We start from the raw sequence: 11,764 nt of genomic DNA, 5'->3' as shown, positions 1-11,764 counted from the left end.
CTTGCTAAGTTGTCCAGGCTCTCTGAACTTGCAATCTTGTCTTAGCCTCCCAAGTAGAAGGAATTAGAGGCATATGCCACCAGTCTCTCGATTATATGTTATAATTTCATTTATTGAGTTCTTTAATTCTGTGTATTAGTCACTTTTCCATTGCTGGAAATAATACCTGACACACACAACCTAATGAGAAAAAGATTATTTTGGCTTATGGTTTCAGAGGTTTCAGTCCATGGTTAACGTGCTCCAAAACCAAAAAAATCATGACAGAAGGGCATGGTGAAGCAAAGCTGCTTGCTTATGGCAGCCAGGAAGCAGAGCATAGAAGAAAAGCCAAGACAGACAGAGACAGAGGCGGGGGGAGGAAGAGGCTGGAAACATGAATACATTTCCAGTGATCTACTTCTTCCATGAGTCTTCACCTCTTAACAACAGATTCAGTTATATGATCTAATCGTGATCCACATTTTTTTCATCCAAACCATAACACTCCAAGACTTCCAACTGGTCCTTTTTATAATTTTTATTTTTTTCCTGAATTTCCCATTTGTTGTGAATTGTCTAATTTTATTGATTGTCTGTCTGTATCCTTTTGTATATTACTGATTCCTTGAAATTCATTCTTTTGAATTCTTTGTCAAGCAGCTCATCAATTTAGATTTCATTGGGGTCTATTGCTGGAGAATTATTGTGTTCCTTTGGAGGAATCATTTTACCTTGTTTTTCATGGTTCTTATGTCTCTGCATATGTATTTATGTATTCAATCTGTCAATTGAATATACCAATTTCATAAGATGGTTTTCAGAACCAGGGTGTCAATTTGATATACTGTGTTCCTTTGGTCTTTGGGGACTTTAGTGTAATGTCTGTGTAGCTTCTTTATTCTAATAAGTACTGGCACTGTCATGGGTGTCTCAGTAGCATAGGCTATACTGCTGGCTAGAGTACAGCTCTCTTAGTCAGGGCAAGTTTGCTGGTAGCTCTGGGTGTAGTGCACCTGTCTGTGGGTATGGGGCACCCATCAGTTTCCATGGGTCAGGTGAGGGAAGGCCCAGCAAGAAACACAGCTTGCCTGGAAATAGGGTGGGGTGCCTGTCAGTGTCCAGTATCTACATAAGTGACTTTTTAGGGCTGGGGATTTAGCTCAGTGGCAAAGCGCCTGCCTGGCAAGTGCAAGGTCATGAGTTCAATTCCTGTTACCAGAAGAAAAACAAAAAAACAACAACAACAACAAAAAACAGGTGTATACATAAGTGACTTTTTAAAGCCTCCCAGGACTGATGCACTTAGAAAGGTCAGTCCAGCTACTTTCCAGTGCTGTGGGTGGGTATATGAAGCCAAGCGTACCAAATACAGACTGCTGCAGCTTCTTGAATCTACAGGAATTTTTGTAGGTCCATCCAGTCACTTCCTGGGAATCTTGGTGGTTGAGCCACTCAGGAAAGGCTGCTTAGCTTATGGTTTATCTCCAAAATATGGAGAATACAAGCACAAGCATTTTATTTTAAAAACCAAGCACAAAAGATTGCTGTAAATCCAAAAGGCTTAAATGCTTCCATTTTGGATAATTCAATTAAGAACCTGTACACATTTGTTCCCAAGAGTTAGCATATCTCTTGTCTCTGTGAAGGAAAATGAATTCTAAAAATTAACATGGCTTTTCAATATTTAAAATCTCACTATTATATCAGAACCTAGAGAGACCAATAATACCCAATAGCTTCAAAAGATAAGTTAAAAGACTTCACTTAATCAACTTTTATCAGTGTTGGCCACATCTGTTTAATACACACACTAGGGAAATACACCCGCTCTATAACTTTGTATAAAACAACAAGTAAGGAGTAGATGTAGGAGATGTAGAAGGGGAAAGAGAATTCAAAAAGTCCTTCTCTTTGGTAACCTTCACTTCAGAATAATAAAAAAGCAACCATTTCCCCTCATATTCCTTTGAACTTTGCACTACACGGGAAATTTTGTTCTCACATCCATTCATGTAGATGACCATTTGGTCACTGGATTCCTTGCTTCCACCTTCTCTGCAGGTCCCATTAGCACTCTTAGCCTCAGAACTTCTACTTTCAGCAAATGCTGTTCTGGTAGTCTTACCTGGATTAGACGCTTTGTTGTAGAGCTCACAATACGCTTTGCTCTTTTGTCCTCCAACAAGTACAACAGCTTCTCCATTTTTATTGTTCAAAACTTTTACTTAACTGTGTATATCCACCAACTCTCATTGATACCTATTCATCTTTGTTATTTTCAATCACACCCCTTGCTTCCTCCTCATTCGGCAGCTCTGGGATACCTACTTCACACATCTGGTCAACCACAAAATTCGCCTAGCATAAGGAAAAATGATTCAAACATTTTTTTCTTTTTCAAAGACTTAGAGTTGTTTTTTTCCTGTTAGAACTAACAAAGAAAATATTAACATTGATAGCTTGCTTGGGCTAAAAGGTATAAGAAAGCAGACAACATACACTCATGAAATTCCCAAGAAATATGAAGTTAAAAAAGGAAACCTGGGGCTAGAGTTGTAGGTTGGTGGTAAAGTACTTGCCCAGCATGCAAGAGGTCCTGGGTTTGATCCCCACCACAAAAGCAAAACAAAACTAAACAACCTTTCAGATGAATATTAAATCTGTGGAAAGCTAGATATGCTACTCTCCAAAAAGTGACATATTATATAACATACAGAAATAACTTAGTGCCTTTCCTAGGAATAGAGCTTGAACTTTGCTAAAGTCATTTCTATTCCACAAGGGCATCTACAATGCCAGCCACAGAGAGGTTACTTGTTTCTTCTCAAATCCATGACACAGTAGTTGCTTGGATTTCTAGCCAGATGTTGCAGCGAAGGCCAAGGCATCATCCAAGACTTCAACCCTCTTCTGCTAGAAGTAGCCTGAAGGATGGCGAAGTTCAACAGTCCTGGTATTCTCTACTATAGAGGGATAACTGCCATGTGACTCTAGGGCAGCAGCTCACTGGACCTTGAACTCTTTCTCCCTCTGCAGGCAGGACTGTTCAACTTCAGCCTGAGCTGCTTTGGTCTGCGACAGCCTCCAGTTCTTCCTTCACAATGTCCACAGACAACTGCCTGCTTTTTTTTTTTTTTTTTTTTTTTTTTTTGGTTGCAGGGGACTGGGGATTAAACCCAGGGCCTTTGCAGTGAGCCATGTCCCAAGCCCTTTTTATTTTTTGTTTTGAGACAAAGTCTTGCTAAATCACTAAGTTGCCTGGGCTGGGCTCAAATTTTTGGTTTTCTGCCTCAGTATCCCAAAGTACTGGGACTACAGGTGTCTGCTTGTTAGCCTAGAGCAGATCTCCTGTGTCTGACTGACCATGTCTGTGGCTATGATTGTGGCCCTCTTTGTTTGGTTGTTTTTTCCTTTTCTTTATTTTTTTGTGTTTTTGAAACAGGCTCTCACTTTGAATTCATAGCTATGTGTACTGTAGTTCAGGCTGGCCTTGAATTCACTGTCTAGCCTAGACTGGCCTCAAACTCCTGGCAATCTGCCTGTCTCAGCCTCCTAAGTGCTAGGATTATAGGCATGCACCACCATGTCTAGTCTTTGTTCTTAATATAATTTATTTTATTGCAAGTTTCTGTAATTTAATTTTAAATAATGGCTTAACAGGCTTGCAAAAAGTAGATATCAAAAGCCAGTAGAAGCTGCATCTGGCATACCACCATATTCAGGGAATGGTGTGCAAGTGAGTAGTATATAATATAATACGATGGGGTAGAGGCTAATGGGAAATACAGATGAAAGATCTTTGTGGAGGGATCAGGCTAGGTGGCCCTTGCAGTCCTGGTAAGGAGGGTGTTGTCAGTCATGGAGATCTCAGAGTGGGATGGTAGAAGATCAGATTACTTTAAGAGGATCACTCTGAACACAGTGGAAATTGTACTTACAGTGAAGAGCTTAGAGAGAGGTAGGCTGGTTGGGGCTGTTGACGTAGCCAGAAGGAGAGACCTATTGGACCAAGGCAGCTGCTGTCAGGAAAAGAGGCAGCCCGATGCTAGAGCTATTAGGAATCAGAATCTACGGATAGGTGGCTCTAGAGGGTCCTAAGAGATACCCAGTGTTGAAGCTCAAAAATCTGCTTGGATGGAGCATTGGTCACTGAAAGTGAGGGTCCTAGAGAGGGGGCTGTCTGGATAGAAGATGAGATTTTTTACTGTGAACATGTTGGGTTCTTATGATATTATGATACATATATTTTGATTTTCATCCATATTTCCTGGCTTATAATGCCCTCTCTCCCCAAGCAGCCATAGAAAGTAGGACTTCTCTTCATAACAAGTCATAGAAAAGCTGATCTTCTCTCACTGTTATGCTTTGGATCTAAAATGTCTGCCCAGAAGCCTTATGTGTTCAGACGTGGCACTTTTAGAAGGTGACTAGAACATGGGGGCACTGACGTCATTAATGGATTAATCCAGTGATGAACTCATAGCTATGTGTACTGTAGGAGGTGGGCTTGGTTAGAAGTAGGTCGTTGGGGCATGGCTTTGAAGGGTATGTTCTGTCCCCAGCACTTTCTTCTTTCTGGCTCTTTTGCTGTCTCTGCTTCCCAGCTGCCATAGGTTGAGCAGCTTTTTTTTTTTTTTAACTTCCTGTCATAACATTTCTACCTTGGAGCCAGTCAACCAAGGGCTAAAACCTCTGAAACTCTGAGCCAAGGTAGACCTTTTCTCTGTAAGTGGTGTATGTCAGGTGCCCTGTCACAGCAATGGAAAGCTGAGGAATCCACTCACTTTTCTTTTCTTTTTGTTTCTTTTTTGCAGTACAACCCATGGACATGCATATCCTAGGCAAGCTAGAGACACATCACCAGTGCCTCCAACCACTTTCTGTTTTAGAGCTGGCCACAGTAGATAGAAGATCTTCATTCCAGAAAGAATCCCGCCCCATACCATGGAGGAAAGAATGCTGCCCAGATAGGACAAGAAGAATGTGAATAGAGAGGCACCTCTGGGTGTCCCCATCTGATTGATTAGCATCAGATTAGACCCCTTTTATCCAGTCACATTTCTAAACACTTGTCCATACTTCTGTCATGCCCATACCATGGAGTCTCCATAGATCCCCAAAAGGACAGGGTTTGGGAGTTCTGGACAGATGAACATGTGAGGGCTCCCAGGAAGGTGACTAAGGTAGCTCAACCCAGCTCTACTTAGACAGAGACAGAAGTTCCTGTGCTTGGGGTCCTTCCACATGTCATCCTCAGTAGCTCTTCATCCGGCTATTTTTTTATATCCTGTACTATGTTCTCTATAAGAAATCAGTAAATGTGTTTTGTTTTCTGAGGTTCTGTGAGCTGCGTTAGTAAATTAATTGAGCCTAAAGACCTAGTTTTGGGAACCCCAATTTTTAGGCAGTTGGTCAGAAGTTCCAGAGGCCCAAGCTTGCCTCTGGTATCTGAAGGGGGCAGACTTGTAGGACTAAGTTATCAACCAGTGGGGTCTGACCACATTTCCAGAATTGAATGTGAAAATGTCCAGCCGATGTGTGCTGCAGAATTGATTGCTGGCTTGATGGTGGGGAGAAATCATCATAACTTTTAGGGTCACAAACGTGATCTGAGTTGTGAGCATGTAGTAGGAGAAACTGAGTACGAGTTTTTTTCCTATCACTGGGCACCAGTCAAGAAGGAAGCCCTGGGCTAGGGACAAAATTGAGATAGAGGACCAGGATCCTGCTCCTTGTGGCCTCAGCTACAGGGCCTCACTCTCAGAGGTGTGCCATGGCTGGGTCCCTCCGGAAGCCACGTCTCTGTGGCATTCAGTCTTCCCATTTGTAATGGGTTGTTAGAGTCTGACTCTTCCGCCCTCTGTTGCCTGGGTGCTGTGAAATCCCATGAGGTTGAGATGGGGTAGAGGGTAGGGGTGGTGCGAGCCTGTCCTGTGCTTTATCCCTTAAAGTGTCAGCAGAACGCTTGTGAAGGAGAGGGATGGTGTCCAGAGTCCTCAGATTCCTGCAGCCCTGCTGGGCCAAAGGAGTTAATCCAGGGCCTGTGAAGTTGAGACTGTGACCTCTGTGAACTTCCCTCTTCCCCTTCTCTCAATCTCTGGACAGGGCTAAGGGTAGCCGCTTTCCTCAGTGCCCGCTCCCGGCTCTGCAGTCTCTCTCCATCTCTCTGAGCCGTTCTGGGAAATTGCCCAGTTGTGTTGGCAGATCACCAGCTTCTCTCTCCGTGCCCTGCCTTACCCTAGGCTCCCCAAACCCTGGGCTCCCTGCCCATCCCTCCCACTCAAGGGCACTCTCATGAGGCCTTTATAAGACCGCTCTTTAATAAGGAGGCTGCAGGGACTGCTGGGTGTGGGAGGGGCCATGCACTGTATTCCCATGATAGAAACTGGATTTGGGCGGCTGAGCACTCTGATTTCGGTCCTAGCTTAGTTTTTCCTTGTTGGGTGAGCTAGGGCACTTTCACCTTTTTGTACCTCATTTTCCTTTTCTGTAAGGGGTAGGGGTAAGAATAACAACTCATAGGTTGTAAGATTCAACTATGTTAAAATACATTTAGCAAACTGGACATGGCGGCACATGCCTGTAATCCCAGCACTGAGAGGCCGAGACAGGAGGATTGCAAGTTCATGCCATTTGGCTTAGCAAGATCTTGTCTCATATTAAAAATAAAAAGCAAAAAGAAAAAAAAAAGAAAAAGAAAAAAAAAAGAGCTGGGGATGCAGCTTAGTGGAAAAGCCCTGGGCTCAATCTCCAGTTTTGGAAACAAAAACAAAAACACATTATATACAAAGACCATCTAGTATACACAGTAAATAATAAATGGTAGCTGAAGCTGGTGTGGTGTCACACGCCTATAATCCCAGCACTCAGAGGCTGAGGCAGGAGGATTGCAGCAAGTCTGAGGCCAGCCTGGGCTATGCAAGGCCAGAACAGCCTTTATTATCTGGGCTACATAGTGAGACCCTGTCTCAAGAAAAAAAAAGATAAAAAAAAAAAAAAGATCATTCTCCTGCCTACCTAAGTGACTATCCATTGTCTGCATCAGAGGCCTCCACCTGGGTGCCACCCTGCAATGCCTGCTGGGAATGGGCCCTGGGGGGCTGGGACAGGACTCACTCAAGCCTGCAAGCAGCCTCGCTTGCTGGTTGTCTCTGGCCACTCCACTTACTCCAGCATTCCCTGCAGAACAACTGGAACTTCCTCCTCCCGACTCTTTCACCTCTTCTCCCTATCCTTCTTTTCTTTCTCTCCCTTCTATACTCCCCGCCTTTCTTTCCTCTTTTCTTCCATTCCTTTCTCCCTTTCTTCCTTCCTTTTTATTTGTCTCTCTCTGCCTCTGTCTCCTACTGTGTCTTCCTATCTCCCCCCCACCCCCCACCCCAGCAGTGCCCAGATTGAGCCCAGGGCTTCACACAGGGCAGCTAGGTGCTTTACCACTGAGCTGTCTCCCCAGGCCTCCCTTCACTTTTGGTCAGGCCAATGTGGTTGAGTGACAGCCCTCTGGATTTTTTTCAGAGGAACTGAAAATTCCTGGGGTGGGGGCACCTCTGGGACTAAGAGGTGACTAAATGTGGGAAATTGGATTAGCATTTTTTGAAGAGAGAGCATTTTACGCAAGAGCCAATGCCAAAGTAAAAGATGTCTAAAATGTTTACAGTTCCTTTCTTTGGCCTTAAAATGTGACATTTACTCAAAGAATTTTTAAAAGGAAAAAAAAATGACGATGTCCATCTCTGGGTTCTCTTTCCCTTCCTGCGGCTCTTCAGCCCCCAGTATTGAACCCTGGACAGACTAGGTAGCAGGACAGTCCTTGTTAGTGAAGTCAGCAACACAAAGGGGCATCTCCTCAATGGAGGTGTTGTAGAAGGTCTCAACAGCTCCAGAGCCCTCCTGCCTGTAGTACCCTTATGGCCAAATTGTCCACCATGGCTGACCTGTGGATGCAGTATTCCCTGTTGGTCAGAGAGTCACGGTTAATGACTAAGGAAATGTGCTGTGCATTGGTGCCTCTGGCCAGTGGTAATCAGGGCTCTGCTTTGGCCAGATCTCAGTCACAGCTCTTTCATTTTGGCCCTTATCTCCAGGCATGGCAGAGACAGTGGGATCTTGGAGATGCATCTTCTCAGAGAGCCAGTCAACCCTTCTTCCAGTGTCGATGAAGAAGACTGTCTGGAAGATGGCCAGGGTTGCTTACAACTTACACAGTGTCCAGCTCCTTCACCTCTCATTCCACACTGATGTAGAATTGGTGGAACTCTCCAGGGTCAACTCTCGCTTCTTGACAAGAATCCACATGGAGTCCTCCATGAACTGCTTGATTACCTCAAGCACACTGAAAGGCAGGATGGCTGATGGCAAAACCACCTGGGCATTGTTGTTGAAGTTTTGGAATATGTCATAGATCTGGTCCTTGGATCCATGGCTTCACCTATCATTAGGTTCGTCCAACTCAAACATCTTGATATATTTGGAAGATGAGTATCTCCAGTTAAGCCTATCAAACGCACAGCCAAGGCGACCTACAGTGATACGAGAGCTTCCAACTGCAGCCTCTGCACCTCAACGGACAATGAAGATGCCGCAGGTGGCACTAGGCAACTTCCTGGGTGTCTTATTTCAAGTACTGCTCCCAAAGCCCCATGTAGGAAACTTCATTTCACAGAGGAGGAAAGTGAGGCTCAAAGGCCAAGTTCAAGTATAGGTGGTGAGCACAACATCTGAGCTCCAGAGCACTGATGGTTAATCACTGGGTAAAACATTTCTATTGAGTTATTGCCATCCAGTGGCTGCTTCTATATCTGCTCTAGCCATTAGAGAGAGTTCCTTGAGGCAGGAGTTGCATTTCACCACTGCTAATGCTCTAGAACTATGTAGGTGAAGCACAGACAGAGCAGCATCAAGGGTGTGTTGGTGGAAGACTTGTTGCAGGACACTGGGATCCCAGAGGATGGGCTTATCTCTTGGTTTGTGGCTGATGCTGGAGATGTTTGTGGCAAGGAGTCCCACACTCCTGCTCACCTCAGGGTCTGCTCTGACCCCCAGGACAGTCAGGCAGAGAACCTCTCCCCTACTGCCTGCTGATTCTGTTAGTTCCTGAATGCAGATGTTTCTGAGTTTAAAGCTGTGCTCTCTGCTGAGGTAGGGCAATGTACAGGAGGATGGAGCTGCCTATGGACCAGGGAGGGTAGGAGAGTCCTAGGAAGGCAGATAATGAAGGTCTGTCAGAGCCAGGGTAGGTAAAGGATGTTGCCGGCAGAGGTATGACCAGAGGCTAGTACTAGAGGAAGGGGTAAGGGTCAGGGGAGCAGACACTTTCTAGTCTTTGAAGCCAGAGGATAGACCTTGAGTCTAGTACAATTTTCCACTGTTGTTTAGTGCCAGAAACCAAATTATGGCTTTGCATAATTCTAATTATTGCCTTTTCCAGAGTTCCAGTAGTAAAAAGTAGGGTGCTATACGAACAGCCCCTTTTGAGCCCAGGGCTGTGTGCTATGGTTTAAATGTGGCTTGTCCCTTCCAGACCCATGTTGAAATTTGGTCAAGGTAACAGCGTTGAGAGGAGGTGGGGCCTTTCACAGGTCACTAAATTGTTGAGGAATTGATGCCTTTGTCATGGGTGTATGTTCCTGCTTTTGGAGACAGGATTAGTTCTTACATGCCATGATAAATCAAGGCTACCTTCACGTTTTATCTGTTCCTCTACAGCCTGCACCACTTGGCCTTCCATCATGACAGCAGACGCTGGCGCCATGCTCTCAACCGCCAGAACCCTGAGCCAAAATAAACCTTCCTCATAAATCAGGTATTTTGTTATAGCAACAAAAAATGGATTAAGATAGAATATTATACAATCTACTAACAAATGATCGTAATCTTCATTGCCCAAACAGGTCAATCATTGTCTCTGAAATAGGATAGAAGCTGATAGCATCTGGGTTCTTCATTTTATATCCTTTCAGGAGAAGGTCCAGGGAGCCTTCCTATCCCATGGAATGTGACCTTCTTTATTTGAATCGAACTGTGCATGGCACTTATGAATGTAGACTCTGCAGCTACACTGTTTGGGTGCAAATCCTCATGACTACTTTCTAGTTGTGTGACCTTGCCATCGCTTAACCTCTGTAAGCTGCAGTTCCCTTATTTCCTTCTTGTTAGTTAATACATGCAAACCCCTTAAACAGTGGTTGGCACATAGTAGACCACATAAGCTATTATTTTTATTACTTGTCCAGATATATCAAGGTAGTTCTGAAGAAAGCAATAGAAGTCCTGATTCTCTGCTAGTCTTAGGAGTTTTCATTTCAAAGTGCTAGATTTCTTGCTGTGCTAAAGGAAACTAGGGGAAGGGATTGGTTGTCATCTGTCAGAGCAGGGTAAGGCAGTTCTTTGTGGGTAAGGCAGGCCAGTGGTGAGGTAAGGGACTCACTGGAAGAAGTCAAATTGGAGTTAAGCACCTCCTTACCTGAAAATTATCCTCCGTTGAGCCTCTGCACTGCCCATGGTAGTCCTCCCTGTTTCTATAACTCTACCTTTTTTCTGTGTCTTGATGAGAGAAATCCCTCTCTGACTTGTTTACTGCCATCGCCAAATTACAGCAATGATGTTCAGTAAATGCTGCTAAATTGAATGAAAGGAATTATTTGGAAAATGAGTGGGGCTGAGGAGGCACAGCCTGTGTAAGCAAGTCCAGTTCATCAACGGCTTGAAGACGACTGAGGGCCTTCAGAAGGGGCACCTGGGAGGTTGGAGTCTGGGTCTCCATCTTCACAGCAACACCCACAGCACTTCCTGAGCATCTGTATCATTCCCAAGTAGAGGGGAATCTCGCTTTCAATGACTAAATACAGCCTGCACAATTTAAAGATGTTTTATTAAAAAACCAAAAAGACCAAACAAAAAGCCCAACCCAAGAACTCTTGGTTCTGGGGGTCTGGGAGCAGCTTAGGTTTGTCGGGAGGGTAGAACCTGGAAGACAGACAGTATAGGATTCTACAACCCTGGGAAGAGTGAGAGCCCCACAGCTCTGTCAGGAAGCACCGCCTTTTCCCAGGGCTCTCCCAAAGTACCTTTCTCTGGCTCTTGCATTCATCTACTTGGAAAAGACTGTGGGGTGGGACGGTGGGGGGCTCAGCCCCCAGAAAAAGGCAGGGTGGTCAGTCCTGGAAGGCCCTTAAGCCTGTTAAACTTATCAACCAGCTGGGTAGAAGAGGGTGTCCCAGGCCTTAATTGGGTGTATCAGCACCATCCCTGAAGGTGGCACTCAGCCCAAGCTGGAGAGGGGGGCTCAGATGGAGCGATACACCCCAATTTCGGCATAGAGCTCAAGGCCCTGGGAAACAGAGGGTCCTGATGGGGCAGGACCTGGAGGAAGCCTCCTCCTGGGAGGACAAGACAGGTGCCAGATCCGGCAGGCATGTGGTGCTCAGGGGCCTTGGGGTCCTCGGGGCAGTGCCCTGATGGGTCTTGGGGGTGGGTTGTCCAGGACAGGTTCAGGCCGGACCCGCGCGCTGACACGGCGCTTCTGCTTGCGCAGCAGGTAGTTTGAATACTGCACCTCGGGCATGGCCAGCTTGATGCAGGCCTCAGTGGCGGGGCCAGCGCCACTGGCGCCGCCGGGCAGATCATAGCCCATGATGTCCACCTTGCGGCTGGGCTGCCACGGCTGAAGCTGCTTGGTGCGGATCTGCGCGGCGGGCCTCAGCACCGGCTTGTCGCCAAAGCAGCGGCGCAAGAGGCGCTGGCGAGCCTCCCGCAGCTCCTGCGCCTCGCGCTCCACGCACGC

General features: G+C 45.7%; 1 protein-coding gene across 2 annotated transcripts in view; it reads right to left on the bottom strand.

The window, feature by feature from the left end:
• Positions 1-10,833: 10,833 nt before the first annotated feature.
• Gal3st3 (galactose-3-O-sulfotransferase 3) overlaps positions 10,834-11,764 on the bottom strand; it is a gene marked incomplete in the record, with an annotated part of 8,050 nt that continues 7,119 nt past the window's right edge. For both annotated transcript variants that reach the window (XM_013514010.1, XM_013514011.1), the window contains 1 exon segment: positions 10,834-11,764. In XM_013514010.1, the coding sequence (XP_013369464.1) occupies positions 11,405-11,764 (360 nt within the window).

This window comes from Chinchilla lanigera, unplaced genomic scaffold (genome assembly GCF_000276665.1).
Source record: "Chinchilla lanigera isolate Chin_1 unplaced genomic scaffold, ChiLan1.0 scaffold00021, whole genome shotgun sequence".
NCBI lineage: Eukaryota > Metazoa > Chordata > Mammalia > Rodentia > Chinchillidae > Chinchilla > Chinchilla lanigera.
The sequence above is the reverse complement of the archived record's forward strand: the minus strand, read 5'-3'. Positions and strand labels throughout refer to the sequence as shown.